General features: G+C 45.3%; 1 protein-coding gene across 2 annotated transcripts in view; it reads left to right on the plus strand.

Moving 5' to 3' along the window:
- The window catches only part of LOC144785951 (hexosaminidase D-like), a 279,553-nt gene that overhangs the window by 232,416 nt on the left and 26,942 nt on the right, over nt 1-20,195 (plus strand). For both annotated transcript variants that reach the window (XM_078664840.1, XM_078664841.1), the window contains one exon: nt 12,157-12,249. In XM_078664840.1, coding sequence (XP_078520966.1) covers nt 12,157-12,249 — 93 coding nt within the window. The remainder of the gene's footprint in view (nt 1-12,156; nt 12,250-20,195) is intronic.

Raw genomic sequence — 20,195 nt, forward strand, 5'->3', positions numbered from 1 at the left:
TTCAAAGAGAGGGGCTTATGGTCAACCCTCCAGTATCATCAGGTGCTAGTGAGTACATAATGTCCCTTCTGCTACTCAGAAATGTAAGTGACTCAATATCTGTGGACAAGTTCTTTGTGACTTTCATCATAGAGCTGAGAAGTTCATAGAACTTGGTGGTTATTTGGGGAAAAAGGCACAGGAGACTCCTGGCTAAAACCATTAGTTTTTTTGTTTCTAATTTGCTTCAGCCAAATCTTTCGTGCCACTTGTTTGGCTGTAATGTATGACCGTGGGTCCTGCAACATCTGATGTCCTTGCACCAAATGAGTGTGACAATGGTGTTGGGATACATAGTGAGGATGTGGGTTTATGGAACCAGTCTTGTAACCAGGTTCAGTACCGACTTCGCTCTGCTGATTGTGGCGCCCCTGTGTGAATTTAGTGGAGAAAATACCTTGCATTCAGCAGGGATAAATGAGGGTTGTCGCTGCAGGATTGCACGGAGCAACCCAATGTGAGTGGAAGCTATCCCACTTCTTGTCCTAATTCCACGAGTTTGAGTGGGGTTGTGAGGACAAATAGATTAGTGGCGTGAGAAGTTGAGGCATAACTACAGAGGACTTGTTTGAGCTTGTGTAAGTGACAGAGGGAGGTGGAAATGAGCAGGTAGGAATTTATTTTTCCTTAATCCTTCTGTCCGCCAGTATCCAGTTTGGTCCCCTATACTCTTTGCGCTGCTGGCACCATGTTGAACTACCAGTCACACTACTGTCCCCATCGGTGACTTTCTTGGCGTACTTATCTTCAAGTTGAGTGTGACAACGAGAAATGCAGCATATCCTTTGTGCCTCTAATTGGAGGTTAGTCAATAAGGCTCCATTTCCTCAAGCTCTTCATGATGCTGTGCTCCATTGCTACAGGTGTCCTGACTGGCAAATACAACACACATTAGCACAGCTAAAAGGTCTGTATTGCATTTTGAATACTGACTAAAACATAAAAAATGCCTGCCGCAGTGAAAATAAAACAATTGTACGTGGTTACAGTGCATCTGAAAGGTAAAGAAATCAATTTCTGATGATTTGGTGTACTTTTTTGTTGTTGTATGAATCTGTTTATTGAAAGTTTTGTGCTTTCTGTCTGTTATATAGTACAATAATCACCATTTGCCACATCACATGGTAAACAGTAGGTGATATAAAGAAATAAAAATCTGATTTAATATATTATCCACACTACAGAGACTGTTCAGATGTAACGTAGTAAGTAAAGGGGCTCTACTGGCCCATGTGTCAAGATAGACAGGAATTCTGGATATAGTAGTAGAGTTCACGTGCATCTGTTATAATTCTACGCACCTATCAAGACATCTGTATGACAGTTCCCTTAATGAGCCATCTTAAATGGTATTGTTTAGAGATCCATATTTTAAAAATAATCAACAATTAGAACGAACATTGAATAACCCACCAGACCATGCTCCTTGACCCAGTAACCCAGTTCTGCTTGCTCCACTCTACTCTCTTTATCAATGTTGTGTGAGATTTCCAATGCTAGGAACATTGGAACATGGGAGTATGGATGCGGTGCTATGATAATAAAGAGAACAAAGGATTTCAGTCTACAATCGTGTTCTACAGTATCGGGGCCTTAGTTGTAGTATTGGTTCTGCCATCAGATTCATATGACCAGTTAGTCTGTAAATCAGTGAAGATGGCATCCCAGCAACTGGCAATTGGGTATTTACGCAGACCATGCATGCCCTCCATGTGTAGGGCTGTACTTTCAGCTTGCGGCCAATAAGTCATGGAATTTTGCCATGCTATGAACGATGGGGGTGTGGGGTACATCCAGTCTTCGAGTGATCAGCCGCTTAGCCACTATGAACCCCCAAATCAAGGAATCGTGAAGTGACCCAGTGTTTTTTGTTTCTACAGTACAACCCCAGGAGATATATTTCCCATTTATGTAGATCAGGACATTTGGTACAAGCGGATAAAGTAGTTGTGACAGTATGCCAGTGACTATGTAGGTGAGGGCAATTCCAGTGCATGTGTAGCAGATTAGCATTTTACGCAAGCTCAACGCAGGGAAGCCATGTCCTCTCTATGATAAAATCGGTTAATGTTGGCAGGGGTGAGATAAGCTCTATGTATTATGTAGAGCTGAATAAACTTGAATCTGGCATCACGCAGCACATGTCTTGGTCCCTCCAGTACGGCAGCCCATTCCTTGTCTGTGCACTGGTGTGACAGATCAGCGTCCCAATGCTAATGCAGTGTGAGGACCTGTGGGACAGTGTGGGAGTGAAGAGAGTCCACAAACCAGCGTATGAGCTGACTACCTCTCCCCATAACTTGTGGATATTGTACCGTGGGATGGATTGGGGATTCAGTGGAAATGTCTCTCCAGTGGTTCACCAGTGTATTAATCAGTGAGTTATGGAGCAGAAATTGACCAAGTGGCAGACCATCTTCTTCCATCAGTGTCTCGTACAACAGCAGGGTGCTGTCCTTATACAGATTCCCTAGAGTATGTATGCCTGCAGCATGCCACTGTGACAACTCCAATTGAAGTAATTGGTCCAGTGGCTCTAGGGTGTGCCCAGCAGCGTCAAATCCTGAGCATAGGTGAGTACTTGCCTGGTAATGCAGCATCTGCGATAACAGCGATACGCAACTCTCAGTAAGAGTGCCTCGAGTGTTCGCGCTCTCACACAAGGGTGAAAGAGCCGTAAAATAGTTTGGAGTGAGAACGTGGCTGTGCCTGATAGGTGCAAGCCTGCTAACCATTTCGCAATCCATTGTGTTTGGGCCGCAAGGTAGTAGTGCTCAAAATGCTATTGTCCGTGGGCAAGCAGAGCTTTCCTTGTGCTACCCTGCACCTTGACAAAGTCCATGATTTGGTGTACTTTTGAGATGTAAAATAGTCCCTTGTGCTTGGGAAACAGAATGATACACCAAACAGCCAATACATAGTGTGAGTGACAGGGTAATATGTTGCTCTGGGCGGATCAAATGCCCACTCTTTGTACATTCTATAAGATTGGTAACAATGGGTCTCTGCTGAGAAGACAGACCTAAACTATGAAAGGCCGACTCATCCTGGCCTTTCTTGGAAGGGTTGTTCTTGCTTTCTGGGTGACTTTATTGCTTACCTTCTGTGCTTGTGAAGATTCTTGGGTCAGTCTGGGGCAAGGCGGATAAAGCTCTAGACAAAGACATTAGATATTGTCAGTTTAGGTTCTTTGATGTCTCTTTGCTTCCTATATATAGCAGCAGTGTTTTCCGATAGCAGTTTAGAGAGGCAGTAAACAGAAATCTAGGCAGCTCTGGTTTCATTGATGGGTTTCCCTCGGCTATGTATGAGTTTGGTTACATGCTAGATTGTTGGGTATCTTATGTTGGTGTATATCAATAAATGGATTTCAGCCTAAATCTGGGGTGTCCAACTTAGGTTGACGTAGGTTCAATTCATGTTAGATTATCAAGCTATCCCCATAAAATAAATTCACATCCAACTAATCTAAATGGAAATCATATATTTAGCAGTGATCTTGTAAACCCTACTTGACACCTGCAGTTGCGTGCCAACTTTTTACATTCTCAGACTAGTCTCCCGAACAACTAGTCACCAGGGCCTGACTGGCTTTAACAGGCATTGGGTGTTTCCCTTGGAGGCTGGAAGGGTGGGGGCCTGTTTTGCAGTGGGGGTGGCCGGCTTTGGTACTGGGTGCTGGTTTTGCCACGGTGCTGCAATACTGGCCCCCAGTAACAAAAGCAGCTGGGCTACACTCTTTCACCCCCCACTGGCCCCCGGGAGGCTGGTCCATCAAAATTGCCAGGGCTGTTTTGGGCTCCCTGTCCCGTCCCTGTTAGTCACTGATTTTGTCCACACAAAGAGGGGCCTATTGAAGGGAGTGACCTGACTAGGGCCAACCGGGTCACCACTGACCACCTCTCAGCCTTCCATGCTAAATGAAGACTCAGAGAAACTGTGGAGAATATACACCAATAATCATTTATTATATACGCTCAGAGTGGGGCTCAGTCTGCACAGTCTTGAGAGAGTACTACAGAGGGAACTGAGGAACTGTAAGCATAAATATATGTTATATGAATTGCATGGTCAACTAATTTTCCCAACAGATGTGGGTGAACATCGTAAAGACAAAAAAAGTTTCTACTCTCGTATCTTGCACAGCTCCGAACACTTTCAAGGCTGTTCCACCCCAGGCTGTGATCAAACTGCCAGACAGGTAGCAGAGGGCCTTTTTCAAGGAAAGGCTAAGCACTGGCACGAACAGTTCTTCGTTACAGAAACATAACTTAGCAAGTGGCATTTCTTGAAATGAAACAGGATTAGTTTCAAACAGTACATAAAATGGCGCTTGACAAAAGAAAATGGCGTAGCGAATGGTAACATATACAGGACATTAAAGAGCATCAACTAGTATGATCTAACACCTAAGAGCTTCTTTTGCATTCTTTTTGGTGAACAGCTCAGGGCAGATCATCTTTCCAGTGACAACAAGCAGGTCACAGAGTCAAAGAAACTGATGGATGAACATGCTTGCGCTGCACTTTTTAACCCTATTGGTTGTCTCAGTTAAGGCGTTGATAGAGTCAAACTAAACTTAGAAACAAAAGGGAACATGCTGTCACTTACACGCAAATAAGAACAAGATAAATGGGAGAATATAACACTACAGTGTTCTACAACAACCTGCTATCTCTATAATTAACATATTACCCCGGCTGAAAAGGCAAAAGAGGATATAACAGTGCTGGAAGGATCACCCTTTTTGGTGCAGTGTGGTAATGACTGCCTTGCGTGTTTTCCGCTCTGCTTGCCATACAGCCAGCTTAAGTGCACTGACCTAAAGGAATTCACAGTGGTTTAAAAATGTAAACTTGAGCATTCCTGGAATTGTGGGATTAGTAGTTTGTGGTCAGTTTACACTTTGAAAAAAGTGTTCCTACAAATTCAGATAGAAATGTTTACCACCCTAGTGGATGGCAATAGCTTCCCTCTTGATTTGGGAGTATCTCTGTGCAGTTAGGGGGAGTGCTGTGTTGGGCCCGTCCCCCATTGATGTGCTTTTGTGACAGGACTGCCCCCAGCCCTGTGTAGCTAGAATCCACAAAGAACGTTGACTTCTTGACCAGGTCAAAGGACGCTCATGTGATCTCAACTGATAGCACATCTTTAGTATTTTGTAACAACACTTCATGGTCCTCTTCCCAAGACCACGGGTTGACACTTTCGTGAGTTGAAAAGGAAACATCAAGTTCTTCATGATCCTCCCACAGTAATAGGCCATGCCTAGGAAAATCCACACTTTTATCACTGAGGATTGGTGGGTGGGGGCAATTTTTTTGTCTTTCACCTTGTTGGGTTCTGGGGCCACTCTTTCTGCTCAAACATGGTAGCCTAAAAAACACTTCTCTCTGTGAAGCATTGGGCCACAGTTCCAAGTCTTTTCCGTACTTTGCGGACCAGAGCATGGTGTTCTTTGAGAGACGGATCATGCACCATTATGTTGTCCCTCATGTTGATGGACCGTGCCAGCCCTTACAGCACATCCTATACAGTATTTTGAAATACCTCTGCTGCATTAGGTATTCCAAAGCTAATCCTTTTGTTGCAGAGGTTGAAGTGTACAAACAGTTGTGATTTACCTGGACATGGTGTCCTGCAAGATTTGGTGGTAGATCGACTAACGGCACATTTTGGAGAACCAGCAAGATCCACGTATTTCACTCACTAGATCATCTAATGTTGGAGTGATATGTCTCTCTCACTTGATCGCCAATTTCAGGATAGGCATGTCTATACAAAGTCTCACTTTCCCCAGTTTGGCCTTACAGGTTACAACAATCGTCGATACTCACCGAATAGATGCTGTTACTCTCTCAGTGATATCGGTTTCCTCTAACTGCAGTTCTTTGCCCTCCGAGCCAGAGATGATACGCCACCCAGCAGTTTCGCAGGGCTGTAGGCTATATTGAGTGATCAATGTGAAGTTGTACCCACTACCCTTTTAGGCATTCGGTTATCTGACATGGTACTTTGAAGTCTTAAAGTAGGCAGTTCTAAGTTCATTAGTGTGCAACTTGAACGTAAGCTGAATAGGGGGAAGCCATTCATCTGTTTGGCATGTCTGGCAGCTCAGTAGCACGCCTACCCCTCCTTGTGTGACATATATTTTTGTTTGGGTAGTGACATCATGGGCATGTCAGTGTCAAACTTGTCTGCTTGAGACAGCAGCTTTGAGTGTCCATATGCAAAAAACATGATTTTTTGAGGTTTTATATCCAGCTGATATGGTTATATGGTAAGGTTTCTCGCTTTTCTTTGGTCATGACATTGATGGGCACGTCGGTTTTAGTGACGGCGGTAACCGGCTGATCACAGATCAGTACTTGGCACTGTGGTGGGGAGCATAACTGGGTATGGAATTGGTCAACAGTATATAGCACATGCACTGTTCTTTCTCCTTCATTGTCGTCCATGTCCTCTACAGCTTAATTGCCTTTGAGGGGTGTAAAATAATGAATTCTTTATTTCTGGGGTGTTTTCTGTGTGCAAGACAACCAGCATACTTCTGTGAAATGGTTAATCTTCTCCCATGCTGAGAATCTCTTGCCCCTAGACGGGCAGACTCCTGGGAGAGGGAACAGTCCTACACAGAGTCTGCATGTTTGATGTGGTCTTTGGTGCACCTCTCCGCTTTGGCAGGACACCAAAGTTGATGATCTGGTTTGTTGACATCTCCTTTGATGGGTTTTTAGGGGGCAGCTTCTATGTGTGAGGCTTTCACATTGAAAGCCAATTTTAGAAGCCCGAGGGTTATTATGTCCTGCAATGATTTGCAGGCTTTTTGGAGTATCTGCTTTCTGTTTGGCCGAGGTACATCCCTTGATCTTTTCTGTTTCATCAGGCAAGGTTTGTGTACAGCTTCCCCCTTACATAAAAGTCATCAACAGATTCATTTGGGCTCTGTTGTGCTTGACGTAGTGAGAATCACTTGTAGTCCACGTTGGACATTGACTCAAAGATTCTTTAGTGCTATTACTATGGTGGATTAGTTGAATACTGGCCTGTCTTAGGTAGGTTACGTGGTAACTTGTTGATGTCCTCCTCACAGGGTGTAGCAGCAGACGCCACTTTCAGTTGTCCTCCGCACTGGTGGTGGTAAAATACATTTTGAATCCCTCAACCCACAGACTCTACCTAATTTGTGCAGACAGCAGCCCTGAGATGACAAAGGGCTCAGTGACTTAGCCTCATCTCTGCCTCATCTCTGCCTCACACGTTGGTTCTGTCTATGTTCAATCTTGCTCCTGTGAGGCGGTTTATAGATCGGTGGATTCCCACTGGAGCTGTTGGTGAGTCAGGTTCTTTGCATACCTTGGTTTAGGATAAGATTCATAACACACCAGCAGTGTGTTCTGTGCTTCGCCTCTTAGGAAGCGTTGGTCTAAGTTTGAACGCTGAGAGGAGCACCCGTGGCATCCTCTTCATCTTTCTGGCACTCTGTTGGGCCTCCTCGATTGCGTAGCATGGAGCACAAGATGTGCATGTGGCAATTTCCTTCCCTACATTGTTAGGCCTCGGGTCAGTTAATTTGCTGCACACACTGTCAAGGTGGTGTAACATATGGCTTTAGAAACGTGCCAGACAGGCAGCGGCACCATGTGGAACTCAGGTCATGCACTCTATAGTGGTGAAGAGCAGCCATGAGTGGTATTACAGACGCAATCAATTGCAGGTTGTTGGGCACCACCGTAACAGCAAGAACAGCACTGGCGAGAGGCACCAACCTGCACATGGACTGGACACAGGAGTGCCTTGGTTTTAGCCTGGGTGAGAGGCACCATCTTGCACGCGGGTGCTGCCGGTGAGCCCACTGGTAGACTGCAGTAACGCGTGTCTTGACTTAGTCTCTTGTTGCTAAAATATGATATTCCTCAGTAAAGGAGATGCAGAGACAGGTACTGTTAAGTATCTCCACCATCTTTGTTAACCACATTAAGTGACTATGGACTCAACCAGTAAAACCCTAAAGTAGCGGGGTCAACATTCATGAACTTTCCCATGTTATATTCCTAGAGCTGCTCACTCGCTAACACAACAGAGCTCATCCGACACTAGTTCATCTCCGCAACTAGTCCATTTCCACCACTATTCCAGCCCAATCTCTGCTTCCTTCTGTACTGTCCATCTCATGTCTTCTTAATATTCCACTTTTGTTTTTACTCGAATCCCAGCAAAAGAACCTCATCCTCCCTTCCACGTTAAATAAACTGAGTTCCATTAAATTGTGTAATATTACCACCTGATATTAATACCACACATTTTTTTTATTTCATGAGCAAGTACTGCCCCTTTTTTAAATCTCTTTCCCAGGACAGAAGGTGACACCACACAGACTGCTCTGCTTTTCATTCAAAGCAAAAAACTTTTGTTTAACTGTTTTGGACAGGTCAGGCTCTCAGGTTGACCTGTGTCAGGGAGGATTAGTTCATCAAGTTACTTTACTTTGCATTATGAAGCTTATAATTTAGTGTGCTTACAGTTATAAACATAACACCGAAGTAAGCGAATATGACGTAAAAACCAAGACTGCAAACATGGGGAAAATTAACCACTTGGAGAGAGTCAGGGAGAGGACAATATTTCAGTTGCGCCAGAATTCCACGTGCGAGCAGCTAATTCTATCCAGGTTGCTAATTTGCAATATAATACTGATAGTCCAATATTCTGATCAAGGGATCATGCTTGAAGACTACCACCACAAAACAGACTTGTCCCACTGACTGTAAGTGCACCCATCAACTTACCTCAGGCAGGTCACCAACTTACAGCAACAATATCCTGGCAAAGGTCTAGCAGGAGAACCAAAAGGAAGCAGTAAGCCACACACACTTCCCAGAGCAACCGTCCAGACACCATCACTGGCTGCCTTGTTAATCATGGCATTCACGCTAAAGAATCACTAACATCTTGTACAGGCTGAAGATGTTCATCACCATAATCTCATGGAGGCACGGGATAACAAAGTCCATCTGCTTACTGTCATCACTAATCCTTGACACACCATGGAAGAACCTCTGTGGAGCTTCACCCAGTTGTTAACACCAAGTACATCATCAATACCACCCCCATGGCCTCTTATTCCCCAACTGAAGTCTGATTATCAGAATTGCACCAAAGCCCAAGCAGCATCCTTGACATTCCGGAGCAATAGTCAGCCAGCGACAATCCGCTGGTCATATCAGTATCCTGCTCACCTTGTATTTCAAGGTGACTACGCAGTGGGTCATCGGTGACCTTGCAGCGGCCCACACACAACCCCAACACCCATTAGCGACATGTCTAAGGAGCCTCCATACACACGCAACAGATGGACTTGGTGTTGCTTCACTGAAGCATACCGAAATCGGAATGGGCTCAGAGGAAGATTTCGGAAACTCGTCGACAAGTTTCCAAGTCCTTCGAAGACTGTCTTCAGAGAGTCAGGAAACACAACAAAAGCAAGCCTGACTATGGATTCTCTTTTTCCCATCAATACCCTTGATGCACTGATTGAATTTTGGAGACAAACTACGTTTTTCGAGCATCAGCAAGCTGTAGCAACACTGTACTATTGTAATGTTGTCAAAAGATCCTAAACTTCTCTGCATCAGTCTTTGTGCCATGATTCGCATCTGGTTAAATTATGAACTTAAGCAATGGTGTTCTGTTGTTGCTGGTATAATTCGTCCAGTTTTCCATCGTTTTCCTGCTCATTGACTCCGAAACTCTGACTCTGGTTTTTGTCCTGTTTTGTTTGTTTGTTTCCCACTGCTGGCCTCTTTGACTTCTCTTTTGGTTTTGGGGATGATTGTAGTGCTGCCCTGAGGACACATCACTGCAGCTTTCATCCATCTAACACAGGTGTCATTGGTCAGTTACCAGCCGTACAGTGGTCCCTGTATCCTTTACACATTTGAGGGCCTGAGTATGAAAGACAACAACAATCACTATGGTAGAAATATGAGGTAAAAGAAAATAGGATCACTGCACATTTCTGTGCTAATTCAACAAAAGTCTAATGCGAACGTGGAAATAAATGTGTAAAGTAATATGGTAATCTTGTTACTACTAGCTACTACTTATGTGCCTTGGAACCCTGCATCCAAGAATGATGACATTACCCACGTATTTTGCAAAGGATTATAAATGTGGCTGCTAGTAGGTATTTTTCTATTGCCACAACTCTAACAGGGTCATATCTACTCTGGGGGACTGATTTCCTGCCCTTAATGTGGTCAGAGACTACATTGGGAAGACTGGGGCATTATTTACTTAATATACTTGAGATCCACCACTCTTAGAAAAGCCTTACCGTTCACCATTGGAAAATACTGGTTAGAATTGAAAATAAATGTTTGTATTTCCAGGGAATAGAAAAGAATAGGGCGAAAAAAACAGGACACAGACCTCATTTGAAAAACTAAAACTGGTAGAGGGTGTCCTTTATTTGATGGGTGGTTATGCCTGTGGGTACATGTCTGGGATTGAACAGAGCAGTTAATGTTCATTTTGAGCTCTTCAGTTCAGAAGAATAACCCCACTCACAAGGTGTTTGGGTCACAGAGAACAACAGCCATATAGGGACCTGTGTCTGTTCAGGTCAGAAAGCCTCATTGTTTGTGTTACAGAGAACCACATCCTGTTGAGATCTGTGTTGTTATTGAGTATATCTTGGTTTGGACCACAGAGAAATATTACCCCTTTGTAATCTGTACAATTTAGAAAACTCTTTGTTTAATCAGATAGAACCCTTTCCCCTTTATGATGTATATTGTTTTTAAGTCTGGGTAAATCTTGTTTTGAGTCACAGCGATGTATTGCCCCTTGTTGTCTACATTATGTTTGGGTCTCACTCTCAGTAGGTGTGTGGTTTTCAGTCCAAGAGAACTATTGCTCACTGGGAATCTTTATTGTTGTATTTCGGTCCGGAAAACTCTTGTTTATGTCACAGAGAAGTATTGTGGACACCAGAATACACATTGTCTGAAATCTCACTCACATTGGATAGGTCTTAATGCCGCTGTCTCTTTTGTTGCAACACACTCCTTTGTTAAGGATGAGAACCCTTACCCACCCTTAGGTGGCATGCTTTATCATCGGGTTCCTTCTCACACCACTCCGTGAGGTTCGTGTGGGCTGCAACTCCCCTCTGCGTGGTAGGTATGTTGTTTTTGGAGTGAAAACCCTATGTGAGCTGTAGGTGTGGGTGAGTAATGCAGATGCATTGGAGCAGGTGTGTGACATAAAACTACTTCTTGGGAGGGACTAACTTGATGCTTTATTTTGTGTTCACTAAGGGAGAGAAAAAAAGTAATAGAGTAGTAGAAGTTAAACCCAATAATGCTAAAGAGGTCAACTTGTTTCTGCAAATTTAAAGGACCCTACAAGTGAGGTATGAGGCGTTCTTCAGGACCTTTGTGCGGAGTCACTCTGCCATTAACTGAAGGAAGAAGTAGATGAATGATCTATATGTAAAAATAATTTTAAAAAATGGGTACAACCAGTGTTCCACAATATATGTGGCTGTGTTCACCGTAGCCCACATTCGTCGAGTGTTAGGCCTCAGCTAGAACTATCTCAGGCAGACCAGCACAGACAGGGCCTCAACCTGACAGTCCTGTGCTGGTCTGCCTGACACTATTTGAGTTTCATTTACTTTTATTTAAGCATCAATGCTTTTCTATATTAAGCTTTTAATGGCTTTAGGTTTAATTGATTTGTTATTTAGGTACTTTGTCTCTTTGCATTTTCTTCTTGGCTTTGTAGGGTGCCCGTCCTCTCACTCTCTCTTCTCATCCTCTACCTTCTCTTCCTCTGTATGTATGTATATGTGTGTGTTTGTTTACTATATAAGTATAAAATGTGTGTATCATATATATATATATATATATGTATACACACACACACACGCACATATATGTGTGTGTGTGCATATATGTATTTATTTATATTGTTTTTTGCCCTGTCTTTGTACGGTGCCCCTCATATGTTCCCTTCGCTCTTTTCTTCCTTTGCTACTTTCCACCCACACATTCCCTCTTGTTTTGTTCTATCTCTCCCTCCCACTGTTCTCTCTTTCTTGTCTCTCTACAGGCACAACATACCTGGTTGGTTTTCGCGCTACCACCGCAAACATCACTTCGCGAACCCGTACAAGATGGAGCTGTTCGGCAGCACAGTATTGAAGTAAGAACACAATCTATGGGGTCGTAATGAATCAGTAAAAAATTAAGGAATTTCTTGCGCTATTTGTGCATTCTCAACATTCCAGTGGATTTCTTTGCTTTAACATCGTCCTTTAAATCCCAGAAAGAACATAAAGGGAGCAGGGATGGTATGTGAGCAAACAGTGTCTGCTAAGTGTCAATCCAGGTTTTTAGTGCTTGGTACAAAACCTTCATCGTGACAAGCAAACTCTAGCATGAAATAGATGTTAAACAATAGATAAGGGTGCTCATCAGACCATAAAGACGTGCTGAAGCGACCCCCATTTCATCATGGGTTGCACTTGCTGTGCCAGTGATTTTGTGAAATAGACTCCTGTACCCATTCTCCCTTGTCTTACTCAAAGAATCATTTCTAGTTTGTCTCAGTACAGCCTGCTGCCCATTGTACTTACTACTGCTGGATTTGATGGCTGTGTTTGATTTTATTGCTGTAAGTGAGGCATGTTAGTCATGAGGACTTGAAATCTTACGATAGAGGTGTTCCAGTGGGACCTTTGGGATGCGAGGAATTCAGGGCGATTGCACAAATTGTGCTGTTAGTTGCTTCAAGCTCCTCAACACTAACATTTTTCTATTGTCCTGCGAAAGTGAGTTGAGGTGACTTACTTTTAATGGCCAGACAGTTCGATGATTGATGTTTATTAGGCAAAGACTGAAGTACTAGATTAGAGTTGTGGAGGGAGATGAGAGAGTGGTTTGCAAGGACTGTGGCTGCAGTACAGGTGGGAGCATTCTATATTTTATGTACTAGGCCCTCAGTACACAGGGCCTAGTACCTTGATTGAAGTACAACTTTTGCATGTTCTTAGATCAGTCTGTAGTAAGCGCCATGACCATGTGTTTGTAGACAATGGATTAATTCTAGGGATGGGTCCAGGAATGAGTTTGATCCCAGAGGGTGGTATATCACAGCCACACTTAGTGATATGTTTTGGGTGAATATGCAGCAGATGGCTATGCACTCTGAGATAGGGATAGCAGGTCTGAGAGCGGTTAGATTAGCTGTGTGGGCTGGAACCACTTCACACCGTTTCTTAGCCTGGTTACAGCAGTCATGTTTAATAGATTAGAAATTCACTGGAGAATACATCATCAGATATAGAACTGTCAAAATAAATCAATTTCTGCCATCAATGGACTTCAAGTCATATATTCCATTTCAAAAGGTCCGATGATTTGTTTCTTAATGTTTGTGCTTGATCGTGGGATTTGAGCACATCATCTAGACTAAATAGTTGAACTTTTTTAAATGGAATCTTCAGCTGGATGATAATGATGATCTCTTATTTGCTGTAAATATGCTCATATATTGGTCTTGCACAATAGTTCAAGAGTAGGAATAGCCAGGTTTGTCTAATGACATTCTATATTGGTGCTGTGTGATTTCATCCAGAAGGTAATACTGGGAGAGAAGCCACCACTGTGTGGAATACATAGCTACTGAACTTTTTCTTAACCCCTTGACTGCTGGGGTGTATGTGTTCTTCTGAGCCAGTCATTTTCTACAGTGTTTGCTCAGACCTCAGAGCATTGGAGGGGCACCTTCTTTGACATTTGTGCTGTGTTTCTATAGCGTATAAATAAACATCCTAAGAGCACACCAGGTACACATTTTTATGACTTGTAGGAAGATTTTCATTCATTCAAATGGGATAGTACCCGTACCTCAGAAGATCGGAAGACTTGCCGGAGTAGGAAGCATTTAGTTTTATGCAAGTTGCTTCTTCAAGATGTCAGAGTTTAGTGTGAAGCCTAGGGTTTTGCCTGGGGGTGGGGAGAGGGGTGCTCAGGGAGGTAGAGTGGTAGATTGAAAACACTATGTCTGAACATTTACTGTAAATTCTCTACAATGTAAGAGAAATTCTCCTTTCTGTGGGTTTATTGTTAGAAAGGTTGACAGGGTCCAATATTGATTTCCTGAAAGAGACTATTTAATATATTGCTGTGACCCTGGTAAGTCTTGACTTCTAGTCCAGCTTTGACGCCACCAAAGCTGTTCCATGTAGTAAAGGAAAGGGAAGGAGATATGGCTTTGGTGGACTCAATTTGGACAAAATGTGATCTTCTTGATGGAAATAAGATGTAGGTATAAAACTCCACAATAATACTTGCATTATTATTAGAATCATATAAAGTATCACTACATGTTAAAAACGTATTAATCCATCCAATCACTTCCTTGAATGCTTGAATGTTGCTATACATCAATATTCTATTTGTGAATACTTGTATTAAATCAAATTACACAACCTTAAATCAAAGACATACTGTTCTCATTTAAATAACAATAAGTAGATGGGCCCAACCATCATTACTTGTTGGATCCGTCATGAGATAGTCCACTTTCTGTACTCTGTACCAGTTGCCTAATATTTATATACTGAACGTCTAATGCAATTATGCTGGTAATCTTTGCATCAATCTTCCTTTTCTATCCCTGATGTAGATCCTTCTTGAGTAATAGTCGACCCATTTTAGCCAATCAATTTCTGGCTTATTCAGGGCTGTACGAGGGAGTGTGGCCCAGCTTATTTAAAAGTATAATAAAATAAATAAGCCCACATCAGTATGAATCATTATAATAAGTAATTTACTAATACACTTGCATATAAACAAACTTCTACTAACATAGAGGATTAAAGTGGTGCATAGCGTGAAAAAACAAAAGGTTAGACAAGATGCTGTTGGAAACCTCTTATGTATAAAGACCTTTCTCCCCATGACCTCACATATTTCTTCTTCTGTATTAAATATAGTGCCCCGTAGGAAGGAGAGGGACCAACAAACGAAAGTTGCCACAGGGGGTGAAGGAGGAAAACGTGCCTACTACCCTAAAACGAACCCCAACAAGGTTGCAATTCGTGTGGGTATATATCCTATCTTCATTTAAGGTGTTAATCACCAGCTAGTAAAGTGAAAGCCATAAAGTAATTTCCTAAATTTGTCACCAAATTGCTTATAGTCATACCTCTCTTACACGTCTATATAATCTGCTTACTAAATCGAATGTCCTCATGGGTGGGACACTATTAAGCAAAGCTTGCGGCTCTGTTGTATGGGAAGTAACACAAAACTCTTATTACAAGGAGCCCAAAGTGCCAGTTCTAAGACAAAAACCTCCACTGGGTCAACAGTTACATATAATGAGATTCTAACTTGCAATCAATCCGTATCAGCGTGATGATGACTGGAAGCATTCTGTACGCTTGTTATCATTAGCATCTGTCCGAGCTACCAACGGCACATAGTCTCTACATTTATCCATGTGCAGGTGACTCCGGAAATAAAAAATATGACTTCCTTTTTCCCACCAAGTGCGGCAATGTCGCTGCCAAGTTGGAATAATGTCCTACGGGGACCGTCTAGTGGCCATATTAGATTGGACACTTTCATCTGTGTACCAACGATCCATATCTCAAAACCTATGTAACGGGAGATGTATGTCGCCGTTGGCTCACTACAGCATGACCCATGGACAACAGAACAATGCCAAAGTCTGTGCGGGTGCCCACAAATCACATCATTAAGTATTCGTATCAAAAGGGCTGATCCCGACAGTCCCAAAAAAGTAGTGGGAACATATTCATATGTAGATACTGCTGGAGTCTACAATGTGGCCTAGTCTGCAGTGAACAAGGGTCAAGTTTTCAGCTGCATCACTTGTGTGGAAATCCATCCAAATCTTTCATTGTATCTGGTTGCGTGGTCTATATTAGGAACCTTGTCAAGAAGTGCATATCTATACTCACAGCATGTTGAACCAAAGTTTATGTCAAACAAAACACATCAAAAAAAGTTATTAAAACTTATCAAAAAAAGTTATTGTTGAACAAAAGATTTAAAGAATATGTTTAGATACACATAGAAATCAATACATAAAACACATTTTAAATATCAAGGATGCATTATCAATATGTCTGACGAGATGTGTAGTAACTGAGCTCCTCGCCCGTTCAAAGGCATCCTGTACCATCGTGGACACTTCCTTGGCTTACTGTTCTAGAGAGGCTATTGTTGCCTCTCTGCCCCCTCGATCATGCCCAAGTACTCCTACGTGGCGAGACACGTGCTGAGTAGAGAGGAGCACCCACTGGGGTAGCTGAGACCTGGGCATGTCCTCTGACACGAGTCCGCACGACATTGCTTGGGGCCCCGCACTGGCTCTTATCATCGGATTTGTTTGCCGCTAACGGGGATTGCAGCGTAGGGATAGCTTCTGGAGCACCCTCAATTGAGGAGGCGGGAGCCGTGGGAGGGCCTACGCTGTGCGAGCCTACCACATTTCATTGCTAAGGAATGATTGACGAGTTCAGAGGCTTCATGGAGAGTGATGACTGGATGGGGACTCTGGACCAAAGGTGAGAACTGCTAGGGAGGGGGTTCTCTCCCCTTCACCCCCCTTGAGGATGCGTGCTGGGGGCCCCCTGATCATAACTTGATCCTCTACGTGCCAGCGACGATGCCGTAGAGGGCCTGCTGAGGCGATCACCCCGAGCGCTGGTGGGAGTAGTGGCAGGGCCTGGAGCCCCTTTGAACGCTGTGCTGATCTCCCCTAGCTCCCGCTCCTTGAGGTCCATCGGCTGCCGCATCAGTGCAGCAAGGCGAGCTGCGCCCAAGCAGTGGCCCTGCTGATGGGGCTCATTCATCGCAAGGGCCGCCCCTCCCTTCTCTCCTCCCGCTCTCACTAGCACCCTGGACACTGCAGTAACAGTGGCCCTACAGGAACAGGCTCACATATCCTCCTGGTAGGTGCGTTCATACACCAGTTGACAACAGGGGCCTCGCACTCATGGAGCAGAGGGCTTTATTAAAGGTAGGTCTCCCCTCTGTATATCAAGTGATTCATGCTGGTTGGGGTCGCGACCCAAGAGACTGCCTGATTTCCCTGTTGCAGAGACTATCCGCGTACCCCTGGGTGCAGCCTGTACCGGGAAGTAAAGCACACCAGCGCCAAACTATAAGGACCCGGGATCCTGGCTCAGTTGTTGTTGGGGACACACTTGTAGTAATCACCTGGGGCGACAGGTGGTGAGGTTGAGGTAAGAGGGGACTGCCCTCTGACTGATGGTGGTACCTGAGGATGCGTTGACCGGGGAGCGCATTTGTCCTGTGCCCTTTGAGGCACTGGGGCTAGGCTTATGTCCTCCCTTTGTTCACTTGGTAAGTCCTTGGTGTTGGGTCGCACTCCTGGCAAAACAGTTCTCTCTGCTCTGCTGCTGCCTGAAGCAGGGTCCTTTCCTCTTGGCGGGACTCAACTGTTTGTACCTGAGAGACCGTACGTGCAGGCTGTGTACATACCCACATCCCAGCACTCAACCTCCAGGGGTGCGCCAGAGGAAACCCCCTGACCAAGCTTAGGTGAAAATGGTCAACCAGCAAAGCCCTAAGTGGGGCTTCAAACAGAGTGGGGGGATGACTATGCCTTCGCAGACTGTGGGACCCTCAAGGGAGAAAGACGCCCAGGGGAGCCTGCTGGAGCAGCCGCCATGAGCAGATTTGACAAGCTATTGGAGGCCATCAGGGATGTCAAGGTCTCACTGGACCTTAAGGTGGATGCCCTCACGATGGAGACGAGTCTCCTGCGGGCGGATCAAGCTAAACTGAGAGACCGCCGGGAACCCAATGAGACTGCCCTTGCAGACCTGCGTCCTTCCTTGTCTGCTGTGCAGTCCCAGCTACAGACTCTCCAAGCAGAAGTAGCATTGTTATGTGCCCATGCGAATGATGCAGAAGGCAGGTCGAGGCGCAATAATATTAGGTTCGAGGCATGTGGGCTGCTAAATTCATATCTTAGCATTAGATCGCCGCCTAGTGTTGGGTCCGGATGATCGCACATTGTTGTCCTGGAAGAGTCTTCGAAGTATCCTGAGATAGGTGGCTCCTCCCCTGGACTACAGTGCGCATGGGCATCGGCTCCATCCCCAGATTGTTTTTTTCCGCCATTGGGTTCGGATGCGGTCTCGACGTCTCTCTGTCGGAACCGAGAAAAACTAACTTTAAACGGCCAAAAGGCCTTGTATTCTTCGCGTCGGTATTGTTTGCGTGCGGTCTCGAGTTCTTCCGTCTCTTGGAGTCGGAATCAGCGGAGTGCTTACACTCTTCGGACATCGGGGCCTTCTCATCGCGACACGACTGCGACTTTACAGCATGGAGCGGAGTCCGTTTCAGCTCTGTCCGCTCTGTGGGTCCAAATACCCACATATAGACCCGGTCTGTAACAAATGCCTTTCGCCAGACCATGACGACGGCAACTGCAGGGCCTGTGCACAGTTCAGGTCCAAGAAAACACTCAAGATTCGGCGCGCGGTGCGCCTTGAGGCCAGACAAGCGGCCCCAGATCCAGAAAACATCTTCGGCGACCAAGAAGACGAGGACCAGAGCCATCATCTTCAAATCTCCCCGCCCGAGACGGAGGTCGAGGCAGATCCGGAACACGACGACGGAGTCGGGGGTCAAGGCCTTGAATACGTCGAGGAGGTAGGGGATGTCGAAGAGGTTTATGGGGCCGCGGAAGATAGCTCGGGGGACGAGCTATGCCCCGAAGGTTACGGAGATCGAGATCGGGTCACGGGATCGCCTGTCGGCCTTACCCTAGACCCCGTACCGCAAGCCACGGCCCCGCCTTCCGGCCCGGCCACGGACAAACTTGCTGGGCAGACCTTATCGAAACCGAAACCGAAACCTACGGTATCGACTACACCTAAAATGGCTGACCCAAAATCGAAACCGAAACTTATGGATTCGAGCACACCTAAAATGGCGGCCGTACCAACGAAAACGACCAAACCCGCTGCTTCATCGACTCCGTCGACCTCCGGGCCACAAAAGTCGAAGAAGTCTGTCGATTCCACAGTGTCAAAATCGGCGACAGAGGAGGGATCCTCTAAGAAGGGTGGTCGGCACGGGTCGACCGCTGCGGCGCCGTCAAAGCCCGCGACAGCCAGCGAAACGGCTCCGGTTCCGACTGGGACTCCGTTAGTCGGACGCGTGGTGGAGACGGAGCCGAAAAAGTCACGCGGATCGAAGGCTGGTACATCTGCGCATCGGTCCAAGGACTCTGGGTCGGCGGCTGCGGCATCATCGTCAAAGACTCAGAAGGGGCAACAGGACGTCGGATCCGAGGGCAAGGTCAAGTCCTCCTCGTCGACGCCAAAGGCCACTGTAAGTGACGCGTCCCTCGTCGCCGCTTCACTACAGAGAATCAGGGAGAAGGCCTCTGCAACGTCGGCTCCGATGCCATCGCCACAGAAGCCGATGGACACTCCGGGGAAGCCTGCGAATAAACTTCTCTTCCTTCTGCCGCCAAAGGAGGCGCCGAAGGCCTTTTCAACAAAATCGGCACCGAAGAAGTCGGATTCTTCGACGGCAGGGGCGTTTTCAAGTCGGGTACTCGACTCAGAAGAGGATTCTGAGCGTTTTATCGACGCAGACACGGGCAAATTGACCCTTTACAAGAGGAGAATCACTTCACGGCCAGTGGACTCCTATGTCATCCCCCTGAAAAAGAAAAGGCTTCCTCAGGACGCTGCAGGCCTCATGGAACCTATCCAGTCTCCTCCAAGAAGGAGCCCAACTCCTTCCCCAGAACACTCTGAGGGTGAGGGATATGATGAGGATGACCAATACACTTTCCCCATCAATGAACCAGATGCACAGCCGGATTCATATGATGACATTGGTGACCAAAGCACTCAGGATGTGGGGCAAGACCCACAGCCTGACCCACAGCCTTTCAGTGTTCGTGCCTCCCCAACAGAAGATTCTGCAGGTTTTCATGCACTCATTGAAAGGGCAGCTGCTAATCATGATGTGGACATGCATGCTGACCCAGTAGAAGAAGACTTTTTATTTCACACTTTTTCAGTCTCTGAAAGGACAGTAAAGACACTGCCTATGCTCAAAGGG

Source organism: Lissotriton helveticus, chromosome 10, assembly GCF_964261635.1.
Source record: "Lissotriton helveticus chromosome 10, aLisHel1.1, whole genome shotgun sequence".
Taxonomy (NCBI): Eukaryota; Metazoa; Chordata; class Amphibia; order Caudata; family Salamandridae; genus Lissotriton; species Lissotriton helveticus.